General features: G+C 38.9%; 2 protein-coding genes across 2 annotated transcripts in view; both read right to left on the bottom strand.

Moving 5' to 3' along the window:
• Positions 1-3,563, bottom strand: part of LOC146461524 (uncharacterized) — a 6,798-nt gene extending 3,235 nt beyond the window's left edge. The window contains exons 1-3 of the mRNA XM_085086772.1: positions 3,191-3,563; positions 1,307-1,766; positions 1-761 (exon numbers count right to left, since the gene is read on the bottom strand). The exon at positions 1-761 is cut by the window's left edge and continues 361 nt beyond it. Of these exons, the coding sequence (XP_084942898.1) occupies positions 1-761; positions 1,307-1,766; positions 3,191-3,543 (1,574 nt within the window). The 5' untranslated portion in view covers positions 3,544-3,563. The remainder of the gene's footprint in view (positions 762-1,306; positions 1,767-3,190) is intronic.
• Positions 3,564-13,547: 9,984 nt separating this feature from the next.
• On the bottom strand, positions 13,548-14,513 carry LOC146461523 (melatonin receptor type 1A-like). The gene has a single exon (XM_085086769.1). The coding sequence runs from the start codon at positions 14,511-14,513 to the stop codon at positions 13,548-13,550; it is 966 nt and encodes a 321-aa protein (XP_084942895.1).
• Between the last annotated feature and the right edge of the window lie 2,712 nt (positions 14,514-17,225).

Here is a 17,225-nt window from a genome sequence, read left to right as displayed (position 1 = left end):
TGGTGATCTCCGCTCTTTCCATTTCTTTTCTCAAAAGCTAGATTGTTGATGACCTTGTGGTAGTCCCCTTTCACCATCATCCCGCCGCATTTCCACACAACGTTTTCTTTCATGGTGCCGTGGTGTCCCACACGTGGGGGTTGACCGTCGAAACGCAGACCATACTTGGGGCTGGAGTGAACCCAGTTCTGTTCTGCCATAGCGTTGACTTGCGCACCGATTTGAAACTGGACTCCGGCTCCATCGTGCTGTAACATCCCCCAGCATTGATGATGAATATGGTTCAACTTCACGAGCGGGTTGCGTCTTGATGGACGGAAGCCGTTACTTGCGCCGTTAAAACGCAGAGTGTTACGAATAAACTTGTCGTCTTCGCCGTTTGAAATCACAGTTCCAAAGCCACCGCTCTTCTGTCGCATAATAGCTACCGACCAATCATTGTACTCAAACAAATTGTTCTGTAGTACCACTCCTTTTCCACTGTATTGGAGTGCCATGCCGTCGGTCCCATAAAATGTGCTATTTATCAACTGGAATCCCTTCTCACGGCTTGCTTCGATGATTGTACAGCGTGGAGGATCGGCAATACCGAGCATGCGCATGGAGTATGAGGGAAATCTGAAATCGATGGAGTGGAATAGGAGGCCCTCAATCACGTCCCATTTGCTGGAGGGCCTTGCTTTGAGCGTGGTGCCAAAGAACGTCATCTGCTTGAAATGCAGGTGTTTGCATTTTGTCATTGTAAAGGCATAAGTCTGCACCTATAAAGTGGAAAAACGAAACTTTATCTAGGAAAAATATTTACAAATCTTCACGAAAGAACGTAAACATTCCCCCAAAAGTACTGTTCAGTATCCTCCATCCTAATGAACATAACTGGAGTTTTGTCCATGCAGCTGAAGTCAGTAAAAATTAACTTAACGATAACCGTTTGTGAAGGAATACAACAGTACTCAATAGGTTATACAAGGATGGCCTTTTGTTTGTCATCCACAGACGCAAAGTTTGTAATCACAAAAACCAATTTCACAGTCTACGGTCGATTGATGTCTTTAACTTGGCCTTTGGAGTTATGAGGAATTTTATTCCATTTTTATTTTTTATATGTGATGAGGAATTTTAAACAAGAAAACGATTTCGTGAATTTCATTTTCAGGTGACAATAACGAGGAGGCCATTTTCGTTCTTTGTATATCCAATTTCAGCTTCTATTCGTCCTTATTGCGGTACAAGTACAGCTGTAACTCAAAGAAAACAAACGAGCAAAAAAGAGGTATCATTAAAAATATGTTGTTCTTTACCGTACCTTTCCTCGTATTCTTCCTTGAGGTGATTTCCCATCTAGTGTCTTTACGTACACAGTTTTGGATCTCTTGTCGTAAAACCACTCCCCAGCATTATCGAGGAATTCCAGTTTATCCTCGAGGAAGTACTGATTATGGCTGGGCTTAAACTTGATGTCTCCAAACGTGTCATCATATGTGAAAAAGTTCTGTCCAGGTGAATGGCTTTTAACAACAGCCGTAAATGTATTAAAGCTTCCGATGTTTAGGATAGCCATCGCCCCCTCGACGTTTATGCCACTTCCAGCTAGATTTTTCTGCCCGCTATCTACCATTTTGCCACGCTTTGAGGTTTTGTGAGATTTTGCCCAGTGCGTGTTCAGAAACACCGTCTTGTCTGACCACAGTGCGTTCGGCCAGCGGGCGTTCGTCATCATTTCACCGTCGACAAAAAGCTGCCAGATGTCTTGTTCTATCACAGCACTGTAATAAAATGAAGTATGTTCATGATTTTTTCTAACACGTGATCTGATTGGCTAGAGGGCTTTGCCTAATGTGCTCACCTCAATCCACTGTACGAAAAAATATGGCGGCTGTATATTTTACCACAATACCTTGCGAACTTAACACAGTGAATAGGCACATAGAGAGCCACGTTTTTTTTTTTTGCAAACTTTGTCCCTGCACTGACAATGTTCATTGTGTATGCTAGGCTTGAAGTTTTTTTTTGAGAACTTTTCTGCGCGTTTTTCTGAGCGTTTTTAGGGTTAATGTACCTATCGCCATCTTCTCCGGTACGTTGGATTGGTTACAAACCTGCGAGACAACAGAACAAGTGTCCTATATTGACTTTGTTGAGCGAGGGCAACACTTATTTATCTAAGACAAACAAAATTGTGGTTTCGAATGGATGTTTTTAAAATAGGGAATTGGCAATGGGGAAATAAGAAATCGGAAACAGGAAATTAAAATGGGAAATAAGAAATTATATGACTAGTGAATGAGGTTTAGAGGATATTGAGGTCAGCAGCGAATTTCTCCGATTTTCACATTCATGAGTCCATGACACTAGAACAAATTCAGTGAGCAAACACTAGTTATTCAACTACTATCAGAATCTAAATATAGCTACAAGGGACTGGGACTGTATGAACAGATTGTAAAGGTAGGAAGGAAGGTAGCAATAAAGACAAGAAAAAATAAATACAGAATAAAAGTTAGGTCGTTCTTGTTTTAGTTTTTGTAACATCCGCTTCGCATTTCGGATGGAATTGGAATTTGCCAGTACCAGGAGTGGAAAGGATGAAGAGATGCAACTTAACAAATCGAATGTGGTTTAGCGTTGTCTGCACTCTTATCGACAACCATATTCGTCATTACAGTGGTCAAAATGTTGCGCCTCGTGAGTCCACAACAAATTTTGACCACTGTGATGACGAATACCGTTGTCGATAAGAGTTCAGACAACGCTAAACCACATTCGATGTGTTTTTTACCACAATATCAGCGTCAAAGCTAAATTTTTTACAATAACTGTCAAAATTTCCGCGCGCTGATTGACGTGAGCAGCGTTGTCTAGACTCTTATCGACAACGGAAAATTAGCCAATCAGATTGCGAGATTAGAAACAATTGTGGTAAAAAATACACTTTACTCACATTTGACCCCAAATCCGGAATAAAAAAAGAGATAAATTAGCGGGAGATGAATTCTCTTACCACTCATCCCTGTACAATTTAAATTTCTTAGCGTACCATAAAATATTTTGACTTTTACTTTAATGTAATGGATTTATGATTCTGTTGTACCAAGCTGTAAAGTAACACCGTGCGCAATTTTGTGAAGAGCGATCAACTTACCACTGATCACGAAGCAAGTTTAAAAAGAAAGATTTCAATGAACTTTACCTGTATATTCCTGTTTTTCGATTATATTTCCAACCTTTTCTCGGTGTTAATGCAACTGTACCATCGATTATAGGAATCTCGTCTCCATAACCCCGGATGACAATCGGTTGGGACTGGGTACCAGCTTTACCAGATATCTGAAATTCCGTTTGATGGTACCGACCTGCTCGGATGTGGCATTCGTCACCAGGTGCCTTCAGGGCATCGATACACACTTTGATGGTTGCGAATGCGGAGTCAAGGCTGTTACCAACATTCGAGTCATCGCCATTGCTTCCATCGACGTAGTAGATGGTGCCACTTACGTAGACTGGTAGCGCAATGAGAACAGCGAGCAATATGAATTCTTTCATTGCAAATAAGGGGCTGGCACTCTTGCACATGCGTCTAGGTGGAATTAATTTTAAATTACTATGAAATGAGAAGATGACGTGGGGAAAATGGGATAGAAACGAACAGTGAAAAAGAGTAAGGAATTAGTTTAATTACCAACTTTATTGTACGACGTCGGAAATCGATGAATTGAATGAAACTGAAGCCTACAGTTAATACCTCGTCCTAACCACGTTTTCTCGGTCCTTACTGTAAGTTCCGGACCGTGTTTTTTCCCGTTAATTTCGCGCTTGAGCCGCAAATCAACGGGAAAAAAAATAAGGATTCGTAACTTACAGTACAGACCGAGAAAACGAGGTTAGTAAGATATTTATTATATCTCTGAGGTTAATTGGGAGCGCGGGAAAGGAACAACTTTCAAATTTAGGGGGCCGTAAGTGAAAATTGACAATCACACCGCGTACTAACTGAGAGATATAATAAAACCTTTTATTCCCGATTAGCAAATGTCAATCATATACATTGTAGCAGAAGTCGGGAGAAAAGGATAACTTTGATCTTCTCTGGGATCTATCACCAGCCGCTCAACGCTAAAGCAAACAAGGCCGCGATACCAGACCGAATAGATTGGTGGAAATAGAACCTAAAAGCGCTTTGCATCAGTCAGAACTGTAAAACATAAACGCCAATCTGAAGGGATGGTCCAACACTTTCTTCAAAATGGCATCCGCAGAAAATGGTGGAAAGGCTGTAATAGCTCAATTAAGATTGGATGTAATGTTTATTCCGGGAGCCAAACATTTTAAACCGGCAGCGTCTGATACCCTCCCCAAGTATATCATTATATCTATCAGCTCGAAGTGGTTGAACGCGACACGGTTAGACGCTAGCTCCACTACTCATATACAGATGGAACGGTTAAAATATTAGACGCATTGATTAGTAAAATAAATCTGCGCTAACGTCGTGGGAAATTGGTAGAAGTGGTTTACAAATGCATGCGATGAATATTTACTCAAAAAAATCAAGGAATTATAGCTTAGATTCACTGGGTTTATTTCTGTTGAACCTAAGACAGATACGGAATAAATAATATAAAGGAATGTTTTGGAAAAACGTTGAGAAAATTTATTCATTTATTCACTCATTCAAGTTCGAATAAATGAATGTAGTTTGCTGGAGACTATTGGGAAATGAGCTATCCCAATTAGAAGATATACCGCCAAGTAAATAGTAGTTTTTTCAATAGGACACGAAGTGTAAGTATTTTGGAAAAAAAGCACTTAAAAAAATAACAAATTGTTTCCATGTTTCCATTGTTAAGTCCCGAAAATACCCAAGCGGCAAAGATGAGACTAAAGGCTTAAAGCATGTAGAAGAATTGGAGATATTCGTTTTTGGAAATCTTGGGATCCATCGAATAGGTATCCCAATGTAATGCGCCAATTTAAGCAATAAATTAGTAGCTTGGATAATAAGATGAAACACGTACAACTCGGCTACTTACCAATTTCTATGCAACAAGGAAGAGTGAACCATAAAGTCAGACCTTTTAGTCACAATTATAAAAGATGCTACGTGTGTTTACTCTGTGAAACAGTAATTTGTTTTTCTGCAGCTGTGTTTCCTTTTAAATACATTGTTGTGCTTTGAATCCTTTCACTATGACAAAAGCTGTTCTTTAGTTAGTTAACTGAGAAGACTAGCCTTTTAATTGTGTTGATTTGATGCTTTGAAATGTTACTGTAACTCGCAGAGGTGTCAGTTTCTTGTAAGGCCTTTATGAAAAATCGGGATTAAAGTACAGTTTGGAACAATGTTACTGCCAGCCAAGAAGCCGCAGGTTGATAAATAATTATCAGTTAGTTTTCGGTTGGCATTTTCAGCTCATTTTTGTTTCTGAAGCACAAAGCAACTGTGTTCAGAATGAAAATAAGAAAAATCACCTTTGTGTGTTCTTATAAACTAGTTTCATCCTGAACAAACAAAAGAGTTAAATGCGCTTAAAAGAGCGTAAAATAATAATGTTTGGCCGGTATACTTATTTAAAAATTACATTTTGCTGAAAACGAGAGTCAGAACAATTTGGTACGATATAATCTAGAATTAGTGAAAGACATCAAAACTGCACCAAACCCTCAGATACCGATTACTCTGGATTGTCCAAAGAGTTGCATCAATTATATAACTCTAGGTCGGCATTTCAATCTGTCTTTAGGCTGTCAGCCTATTGTCCTTAGAATGAAAAGAAAAAAGTTTCTTGTCTGTATTTTGTGAATGTTTCTGAATTCTGAACAAATAAAAGTGTACTGTTTACACAGACAAGCTTCTTTAACCCTACGGCGACTTTGAACCATAATAACTTTTAATTAAGAATTTTTGCAGAAATTTATCTGGAAAAGACTTGGAGTGGTCGGTTAGTTTTCAGTCTTTGACGCTACCATGGTAACCAATTGTTGTCAGTTTTTTTTTCGGAAATGTAAAACCCCTTTTAAATGAAGAACAAATAATTTTTCTCTTTAACTTTTATGTTTTTACGTCATATAAGTGTTCGTTAATTGGTTTTGATTTCTCTTCATTTAAATCCCATATGGCCGTCATTTGGCAGTCATTACCGTAAACGGCAGCTGAGTTGCGGGATGCACTTGTGCCGACTATATTGACTCATTTCGGTAACCATTGTTAATATATATAAGACTGATGAACTTTATGTCGATATGATTTTTGAAGCTTCAATGATTCGTCTTGCCATTTATTAAGCGTAACAGTAAGCCGTCTTCGAAGAGCGAACAGCGTACACTTGCCCAAAACAGAACATTTCCTTGATGTCTAACTTGTATTATCAAAAACGGGATCATTGTATAATGCAATTCCATGCAGGGATTTGATTGGCTTAGCGGCCATGGTATATGAGCCATTATACCATTATACCCAAGAAATAGCGACCATTAAATTTGGTCTTCTGGTTATCCTCAAAAAGCGAAATCAGTAAGATCTTGTGACATATTTTGATTGCTTTTCATAAAACAATTATTATAATAATTTCATCGGGCATTGCGGTGTATTTTGCGGGCTGAAATGAAGAATTCAGCGGGCTAAAATATATTTTAGCCCGCTGCTCTGAGCCAATAAGAAAGAAGAAAATAACGTAGCCAGCCAATCAGAACTAGAAGCCATTCAACTGTTCGCGCCGTTTTCTTGCTTGTTTGACTGGAAGCGCTGCCATCTGCAAAGAAATTGTTTTGAACTACAAAATCGATGGAAAACCTGACGAAGAAGCAAATTCTCAGTCGTCTGAGCTAGATAAAGAGGATGGTGATGGTGGAAATTATGCCTGTAGTAGCTCTACGGCCAGAGGCGAGGTGAATGTAACTAATGTAATTTGTCTTCTTTGAGCGAAACCCGCTCCGTTTAAGCAATTGCACAATTAGTTTTAACAGTCGTAGGTGACTATTTCTTCGCTGTTTACAAAATTCTGTTATTTTCCTTTTGAAAACTTAGAAGCAAAGATTCTTTTGACAAATTTTGCGGTGTTCAACCAAAGTTTTCAGTTTTTGTGACAACGAAAGCTTTTGTACAATAAAATAAACGCCGACGCGGTTCCGGCAGCGTTCACAGGGGCCCACTTCACAGAAGATATCGCGATCGCTTACTGTACTGTCTTTGATTCCTTTGGTGAATGCCCTCTGAAATTATTATAATAGTAATAGAGTTGATGTTCTTGGGCGTAAATATGTTTTTGGCCCTTCTCAGAACTAATTTTAGCCCTCGCCTACGGCTCGGGCTAAAATGAGCCTGAGTCGGGCCAAAAAACATATTTACGCCCGCGAACATCAACTCTATTGTTATATTCGACTCACGCTTGTTGGATATGAGATGATTATAGCCAACTTGGCGTTACGCGTCTCGTTGGCTAACTATCATGTGTTTCTCGCTTACTTTCTTGATTTCCCTGTAAAGTATAGCTGGTATTATAGTAAATCATTATTTCAGACATATCACCTCCTTCATTAACAAACCCAAAGCATTTGTACTGCCCTGCTTGGTTGAAGTATTGAACTTTTAGTAAAAAGTACTGACCCTGTTTCGCCTTATAAATCCGTCACGCACATCATGAAATAAAATTTACACGACTGGTTAGATTTTTGAAGTTTTTGCCGCTCGTTGTTTAAAGGGAAGTATCACGAGCATTTGGTTGTTACATAAAACTCCAAAACGTTTATTCATCAATTACAAATTTGTTGTAGATTGTCAACCCAGTGATGAGTGTCTCTAGACAAAGATGAGCTGGGTTAGAATAGATTGCAACTTGAAAAAAGTTAGGCTCTGACCGTTTTCAAGTTCTCCAAAATACATTAGAGGAGGTCATGTGTTGTTCCTTTCAAGAATTCGGTTGATTTCTTTTTCTTGATGTTCAATAATTATTTTGTAACTAAATGACGGTGTTGTCGCACCATTTTCATCACAAATGGTCAAAATCGCCGTGATACTTCCCCTTCAACGAAGGAATCAAAAAGTGCTAAATCGTGCTATATATTCAAATTTTAATGAAATGCCCTCTTCATCATGGACACATTAAATACAGCGCGAACTCAGTAAAACACTAACTCAGCCAGAAATGTCATACTAAAGCAAATAATATTTCTTAATATCCAGGGAGCTCCCGAGAAGAAAATGCCTCTTTTACAGGAACATTCAGTTTATAAGCATAGGTGCTAACGCTAGCCAATAATCATTTTTGATGTATTTGATTTTTTGTCTTTATTTGCTATTGTGTTTTAGTTCATTGTAATTTTGTTTAATTTACTCGAATCATGAAAGCATTCAGTTCAATCAAGAAAATTATCAGACGAAGCCCTTGGCTAACTAAAATTGGTGTGATCTAAGTTTCGCAATGTCTACGCATTGGTATAGAATGGAAGCCTAGGCGTTTGCCTCATTTTCTTCCTAGGTCTTTGAAGACAGATTTTTTGCTGTCTTCTCAAGTAGACTTTTAAAGTATTCATCAAGTGTTTACACCGCACAATTGTCGAAGTAACAGGCCAGAAAAAACCGTAACAGTAGTGACCTTAACTCTAAACCGACAACAGTGTAAATTTAAGCCTGCTTTTATTCATTCGTTCATTAATTAATTAATTTATTTATTTATCCTTTTATCGTCGGACATATTAGCAGGTCTCATATCTTAAATTCGAAGTAAAGGAAAATTTTTTCATTGATTAATTAATTGAGATTTTTATTCAGCAACTCGGCGTAATTAATTGACCTCAGTGGTAGAGCATCCCAACTAGTAATCTGAAAGTCATAGGTTTGACTCCTGTTAGTAGAATTTTCCAAGTATGACCGTATCTCTGACTGAATAATGCATCATTCTCTTAATTGACCTGTTACAGCACCCTTCTCAGCTTCAAGTTGTTATGATGACTCAATTGGTAGATGGCATAAGCAGTATTGAATCGAATGTTAGTGCTTTCTATTATAACGTTTATTGAACATAGACCTCAATGAAAAACCGTGTTCTATAAATCTGTCGAAACCCAGTGGATTTTTTGTTTATTTAATAATGATATAAGATTGAAGCATTTTCTTCCATGTTTATGTAATTAATTATTTAAAACTGGATCGTTGTATAATGCAATTCGAGCGATTTGATTGGCTTAGTGGTCATGATATATGAGCCATTATACTATACCTGAGAAATAGAGACCATTAAATTGCAATGCGAAATCAGCAAAATCTAGCAGTATTTCTTGATTTTTAATAAAACAATTATTCCACTCACGCTTGTTGGATATGAGATGATTATAGCCACCTCGGCGCTACGTGCCTCGTTGGCTATCTATCATCTCATATCCAACGCGCGTTCGTGGGATAATTGTTAATTATATAGAATTGATAAAAACTGCAGCAAACGGACGTGGAAAGGCGCGCCCACGTATAGAACAGTTTATCCGGCACCAGCATTTCTACACTTTTGCTATAATCTAACTGAAACGTGGCAAAGTTTTTTATTTACTAAATACGAAATTGTTTGTTTAGCTTAGAACACAAAAACCCTAGAAAGGTACTTAGCAATTTCAAATGTCCATACATTCATCAATAAATTTACTGAATATGGTTCAAAACTTTTTTCTGCAGTACAAAATGACGCCCATCGTGAGGTTATTTGCCGTGTCAATCATCGTGCTTATTACCATGGCAGCCAGTAAACCTGTTGCCGATGACAACAAGATTTACAGTGTGACAAGCAATTTTGACGATGGAAACGCTATTGCAGGTGGTGACAATGTTGATTACCAAGGAATTCCTAGCAGTGATGGTGATGATGATAATGATGATGATAGCAGCGATGCCGATGGTGGTGATAGTAATGTTGACCATGGCGATGGTGGTGATGGTGTTAATAATGGCGACGGTGATGGGAATTGTTGTGGTTCTGGTGACGATGATGCCAAAACTGCAATAATTGCAATGGCTGGCATTTTTATAGGCGGAAAATAGCTGCGACGGTGTTGAAGCGAACACTGAATAAAAGGTAAATTTTAATCTAATTTAATCTACCTCTTTTGCACCAAAAGGTAGATCCTAATTCATCACCCTACCAAGTAGCCTCCCACGCAGTCGTTTTTAGGGGACTCGAATTACCTCCTCCCCACAAACGCCTGCTTACCCAAGCGCCACATTCCTTTCCCATTGTTTTACTCCCCAAGCATCCTAGCCAATCACTATCGAGGCATTGTCCAATGATATCAAATTAAATTCCTGGTTACAACGGCCGCTTCCGTTTCCCGCGAGCTTTGTACAGTCTCTGGTTCAGTCTTGAGAGATGCGGGAGTTCAGTTAGAATGTACATATATTTTTTCACTTCTGGAATGGCTGGTCATGGCTAAAACGCCAAAACAAATATCGAGTGTGAATACAAGCGCTTCTTGTGCGACCTTTTGACACCGTTATGTGCTGGGAGAGTCAAAATCTTCGGGAAAGTGTAGTCGATCTTCCCCGCCTGATCGAGTTGACAGTCGATGAAGATATCACTTCTTACGCTACTCTACGTTACTCTGGAGCGGATGTGTTCGTTTGGACGAAATGCTTCGAGAGACTAACTCGATTCAAAGAAAGATCTGCAGTATTTATCAGCCCATTGAAGACTATGAAACAGAAAGTTAAACGATAAAGAGCCAATCCAGTTGTGGTCCTTGTGGAAAATGTCAGCTAATGTCGTGCATGCCCCCGAACAAATTGCAATTACAAAGCGAGTTTCAACTGCAAAATCTTTAAAGTTTACCGACATATCGGGTAATATTTTGGTTTCCTCCACACCGACAAGGTCGACATGATTGAAGGCAAAGCTTAATAAATATTAAATCGACTTTGCGTAACCAGTCGGCAAATTGACGAAAATATCGCTATTTCCCGTCACGAATTCGAATTCTTTGATTGCAGTCCGTTGGTTGGCATTAAAACGAGAAAGTTTGAACGTAGGGCACACAATACTCAAAGCTCACGTAAGCTCGGTAAAGTTCTGTCTCTGCCGTGTTGTTTTTACTGTTCAGACTGCGAGAGGCGTTCTGAGGTCAAGGTCAACCTTCCAGATTTTAGAAGGTTCGCTGTGATTGGCTTAGCGACGGAAAGGAATGTGGCGCTTGGGTAAGCAGGCGTTTGTGGGGAGGAGGTAATTCGAGTCCCCTAAAAACGACTGCGTGGGAGGCTACCTACCAAGTAGTTCTAGCGTTTGGTTCGGTGGACAAACTCATCTATTCAACCGTGTCATGCGGTGCCGCTTGCTATGGCGTACACTGAAGGGGGATTAGTTTATGAAGTGTAACCATTCTCAAATGAATACTATTGAGCAGCACTACCCTGTGGTTCCATGACGTCTCTAACTTTTGAGTCTGCGGATGAAATTGTAAAATGTTACCATTCAAATGAAGCTAGTGAGCAGTACTTTCATGTGGTGCTATTTATTACGCTGTACAAGGTGGTTTTAACTTTTGAGTCATCAGATGAAATCCAAAAGTGCAACCATTTAAATGAAAGCTGCTAAGGTGCAGTAGTTTCCTGTGGTGCTGTTTATTGTCACAATTAATGCTGACAGGGTGTGCCGGTCTGTCTAGGAGATTCTAAACAGGGACCAACGTACATGAAATCAAAGCTATACTGAAGCTGCTGAGAAGTTTCAGTCTTTTGGTGTAGTTTGTAATTCTTTACCAGGTGGTTTTTGAGGCTGTATGTTAAATTCTAAAACTTGACCATCCAAATGAAAGCCACTGAGTTATTTTTCTCATATCTTTACTATGCAGGTAGAAGCTGGAAAGATAGCTTTTTAACGTACGTACAAGTTATATCAGCACTGGGACAACTACAAGTTCAGTGTTAAAGTTGTGTTCTTATAAATGGTGTAGGGCGTTTAAGGAAAACAAGAGTCTGTAACTTTTTGCGAATAAAGGGAACAAGAAATGGAACCACCCGCCTGCTAAAATATGTCTTACTATGTTTTACTCTAAAGGAATGTATGAGCCAAGACTACACAATTGGGAAGTCAAGTAGAAGCCCTAACATCCCAACCTCTGTCCCGCCCCTCCTCCTCCACTCTAACGTTTATGGAAATAAAAATAGCTTTTGAGGATTTTATTTCGAGACATGGGCTTTAGAAGCTGTTTTTTAATTATAAAAACGATTTTGCTCTACAGGTTGCGTTTTCATGCAACCAACTCTTGATAGGAATTTCGATTAAACTATTGAGATTATTCACATATGCAACCTATTTGTTGTATGCCTTCTCTTGCCTTTCTAATTTCTCTCGAGCTACTTCCCTAGATCAATCCGCCAATAAAATCCTGTATTTATTTCAATTAATTTTGGTTCAAGTTCAGGGGATTTTCTGGAAATTGAAAACTTCAAAAACGTGCGTTCAATCTTGTGGTTATAACATTATACTTCTAGTTGCCTTCAGTGATATATTGATTTATTCAAAAACCCATTAATAATTCATAAATCAAATCAAATGATCGATAATACATCACGTGCTGTGACTTTATATCGATAAACCTTCTCCTTATTAGTATGCGGTGTTTTATCAGCTGATACAGTGGAACCTAGATTTTACGATATGGCAAGGGGACAGCAAAATCATATCGTTAAATCGGAAGATCGTTGTAAACGAACTCCCGATTTATAAAAAACTTTTGCCAGGACACAGAATGTTGATTGTTAAATCGAGAATATCGTTAGATGGACGATCGTAAAATTGGGGTTCCACTTTAAACACTTTTCATTACTAGTATGCGGTGTTTTTTCTCGTATGCTAATTTCCAACGTTCACAAAAGCAAAATTGTTATGAACTTTGTTGACACACGCTTTTCCTGGAATGTTTTTGAAGCCGTTCAAAAAACTCGCAGCACATGTTTTTTCGGGTCTAAAACAATCTCGTACCCAGAGTCCTCAAGCTTTTTGGTCAGCGGGTGGGCGCCAGGAGAGACTCTGGAGAATTCGAAAAACAACTTTTTGATTGGCTGCTCTGTATAAGCTCCGTAGCGGCTTCCATTGTTTTACCGCAGAAATCCTGCGGTAATAAAATTCCAGTACCCCAGTGTCTCTCCTGGCGATAAACTGCTGGCCAAAGAGCCTGAGGACACTGGGTACGCGATTGGGTCTAAAACCACTCGACTGCGCCTCGTGGTTTTAAACCCGATAAAACACTCCTGCTCGTTTGTTAAACATTACATGATGACAGACATAAATTACTGGTGAACAAGTAATTTAATTAAAATAACACTAGAGGACAAAAACAGCAACAATGAAACAAAAAGAATGATCATTAAAAGGAACACTTAAAAGCTAAAATATTTTTTGGAGGAATTTTCGGCTATCATCTTTCTTATACAACAACAAATGACCAAGTGACTATATAAAGAAATAAATGACGTAATCCAAGAGGACGACAGGAACCCAAGCAGTATATTCTACGTTTTCTCTGGCCAAAATTACGAAATTGCTCGTACACTGGCAACAGCTGCCGACAGATTAACCCTGTGGCTGAACGCCTACTCTTTTCTTTCGCAAACACACTATTACCTTACAGAGTTCCCTTCTAAGCTGATGATTAAATATCCCGTATATTACTGGATTTACAGAGCTGCTGTAACCAGATAAATACGTGTAGGTCATGTACACCTCACGAGGCATCCAATACTTTCCTGTGAACATCCCGACGCCGTCGATAATAAAAAGGGGCGACCAACAGCAGGTGAATGCGATGACTATCGCCAGCAGAAGCTTCGTTACTTTTATTTCATCAACTTGTATTTTAGCCCTTTGAACGCGTTCCTCTCTTGAATTCGCCAGTTGAATGTTATGCTGTCGCACATATCGAAAAATGCAAATGTGACAGAACACGACTGGTCCATAGGAAGTGATGACTAAAAATGTGCCCATCGTAAGACAGGCAGGAGAGCTTAACTTGTCACAATCGTAAATGCAAATGAATTTTCCGGGATGAAACGAAAAAGCGTCGTCTAGTGTCACAACTATCGGGAAAATCATTGATATAAAGAATACCGATGCTACAAATAAAGAAATGTTTCTTTTAGTGTAAATTTTACGATGTGTCGCCGGCCGAGTCACTTTGAAATAACGCGCAATGGCGGTTAGAGTCATTGTGAAGAGAGAGAAGGTGCCAAAGAGAGTAAACGTGAATCCTTGGAAATCGCAGGCGGCTTTGTTAAAACGCCAGCGTCCTGTTAGTAGAACGGCGAGAGTGAAGGGAAAGCCAAGAACTGCAATAAGGACGTCTGAGATGGCCAACCAAGCAATGAACATATTTGAGGTGCTTCGCAGACGAGAGTGTTTAAATATTGTCCAACAAACGAGTAAATTTCCACCGATAGCTGTGAAGAGATTTACAAAGGTAACCGATGATTCCATCGTTACTGAAAAGGCGTCTCTGTCTGAGAGTTTCTTCTCCAAATTGCTTCTTTCCAAGGGATCCATTTTGTATAAATGAATCTCGATTCTCAGGCGACTATTCTCGATTAACAATCGTACAATTCCTGTTATTGTAGAAAACATACACCTGCATGCAAGCCTGAAAATTCAAATTTAACTTGACGTATGAGTTCTCATTTTGGTGAAAACCAATTAGAACCATGTCAGAATTAATTGAGATAGGGGTTTCTTTTTACTGCAAGCATGTTTGAGGTCAAAGATTTTTCGGCAATGACTCATTTTCTGATACCGCTTCCCAGACTTAGCTTTGTATGAGACTTCACCCCCTCTGTGATGAATCGAAAAGTTGGCTTGTGGAAATCTTTACTACTTTGATGAAATTAAAATATGATATGCTCATTTCAATTATCTCTTTGTGAACTAACATTTATCATGTAATATATCAAACAAGAGAAGGCGTGTTTTGTCAGATATCCAAACACTGAGAAGTAGGTTGAAAAAACGAGGCACAGCCGAGGTTTTTTTAACGACTTCGAGGTGTTTGGATATTTGATGAAACACACTTTCGAGTACTTGATATGGCTTCTCAAGTGATCAATAGTTGTTGGAGAAATTCAAGACTAAAGTTGGCAACAATTAATGGTAATAAGGAACACATATCCTAACCACGGTCACAGTAGTTATTTTCTTTGTTTTCTCGTGATGAATTATTAATGATTTGAGAATTTGTTATCACTTGCTACTTTTTCGGATATGTGGCAGCTCAAGTCCCGTAGAAATCCAAAAACTGTTGATGAGCGGTTTTATTAATCTTTGGAAGTGAAACAATAGAACAAAATAAGGTGTTGAAAGAATTATTTTTCACAGGGAGCCAATTTGTTTTCCAACTGTCCATTTGTTTACATTTCCTGCGGTTCGTGTCCTCATTCTATATAAAATTCGATACAAATTAAACTGAGATTAGAGCGAACTTTCTCTCTCCCTCCTTTTTTTTCTTTTTTACCCTCACCGGTAACTGTACTGAAAAAAAATTAGTGTTCCTATCCTAGCTTGAAACATTCCTCACTTTTTGTCCGTTCGGTAATTCTGTTTTCGATTAACGTCAACTGCACAATATGCATCTATGTTTCAGAGTTTTCCATCGTAATGGAAACCAAATATACACCTGCCTCTGAATAATAAAAAGGGGCAATCAAGAAAAGCTGTTGTAAAACAGTGATATAAATGGCGCCAACTGTGAGAAAGAAATGTCGCATTTCGTGACGTTTATATAGAAGCTAATTACCAGTTACAGCCGAGAGGCCTGGGCATAAAGACCGCCATCTTTGTTGTGGTTTTGCTGGCACTGCGCTAATATGCAGCCGCTCAATGGCACTCTGACGATTCTCGATGGATTTGCTGTTAGTTTTAATTTGATGTCGTGAAATATTTTAATTCTCTGTAAGTTGTGTTGGCATCTCTCTATGTACATATTTTACGCTTCTTTTTCCTCGATATGTTAAAACCTACCGACATTTTATTCGTTTCCAGGAAAACAATGTTACTTGCCTGATGTTATCTAGCGTGATTGGAGCTCTGTTGACGCTGTGATGCATTATTGCCTGGTATACTGCAAAACAGCATGCAAAGGTAAACTTATATTTAAGAATTACAAGACAATTGTGCCATAAACATCGCAAGTGGGATCACGTTTGCGGAAATATTTCCTGGCAAGATCGCCGCACGGCCTGATACATAATTATGCATACATTTTGCGATTCAAACTCCATTCATGCTCGTCATTGGTGGCAAAGAGTTAGTATGGTAGTTGTGCATATATAATTACGTAAGGGTATGTGTTGAAATCTTTCCTGATTTCAGCACTGCCCCATACATTGATTATTTAACAATTATTCCACGAGCGCGCGTTGGATATGAGATGATAGATAGCCAACGAGGCGCGTAGCGTCGAGTTGGCTATAATCATCTCATATCCAACAAGCGCGAATGGAATAATTGTTTTATAAAAAATAATCAAGTAATATTGGTAGTCCTTGCTGATTTCCTTTTCAAGAGCAACCAGAAAACAATTTATGCTTGCTACTTCTCGGGCATGCATGGTATAATGGCTCATATACCATGGCCGCTACGCCAATCAAAACTCTGGAATTGCATTATACAATGATCCAGTTTTTAATAAAAAGTATTATACATGCACCATTGTCATTCAAACCCACCGACCTACAAAATAACTGCGAGGGTCTTTCACCCGCAGTTCAAATATAAGTTCCATATATTAATATTCATTTATTTATCCTTCACGGGTATATTACGAACTCACAAAATGACCAGCTCCCTGTTGGCTTGACAGCTCAGTTGGTAGAGCACTGCACCGGCATCATAGAGCTGGTTTCCAGGTTATCTTTTCTTCTGGGTCGAAATCAAAACTTTAAAGATCTTTACAGCTACTGTTCTTGTCAAAAACTAATTTACTTACGTGTTAAAAGAAGCCGCAATTATTATTGTTTTTCCGTTACATTTGCTAAGTCGACAACTGAACAACAATAATAACGGGATCGCCATGCTTGCTTTCACACTATATAGCAGTTTTATATAACCACTGAAAAAGCATTTTCTCTGCATGACGTCATCGTTTTGAACACATGGACAGTTCACATCGCTGTTCTTCCCTCACCCCCCCCCCCCTCTCTCCTTTGCCCCACGCTTTCCTTTTCAGTGTTGATGCCGAGATCCACCTGAGAAGGCCCTGAAAATGAA

This window comes from Pavona decussata, unplaced genomic scaffold (genome assembly GCF_977016875.1).
Source record: "Pavona decussata unplaced genomic scaffold, jaPavDecu1.1 SCAFFOLD_197, whole genome shotgun sequence".
Lineage (NCBI taxonomy): Eukaryota > Metazoa > Cnidaria > Anthozoa > Scleractinia > Agariciidae > Pavona > Pavona decussata.
The sequence above is the reverse complement of the archived record's forward strand: the minus strand, read 5'-3'. Positions and strand labels throughout refer to the sequence as shown.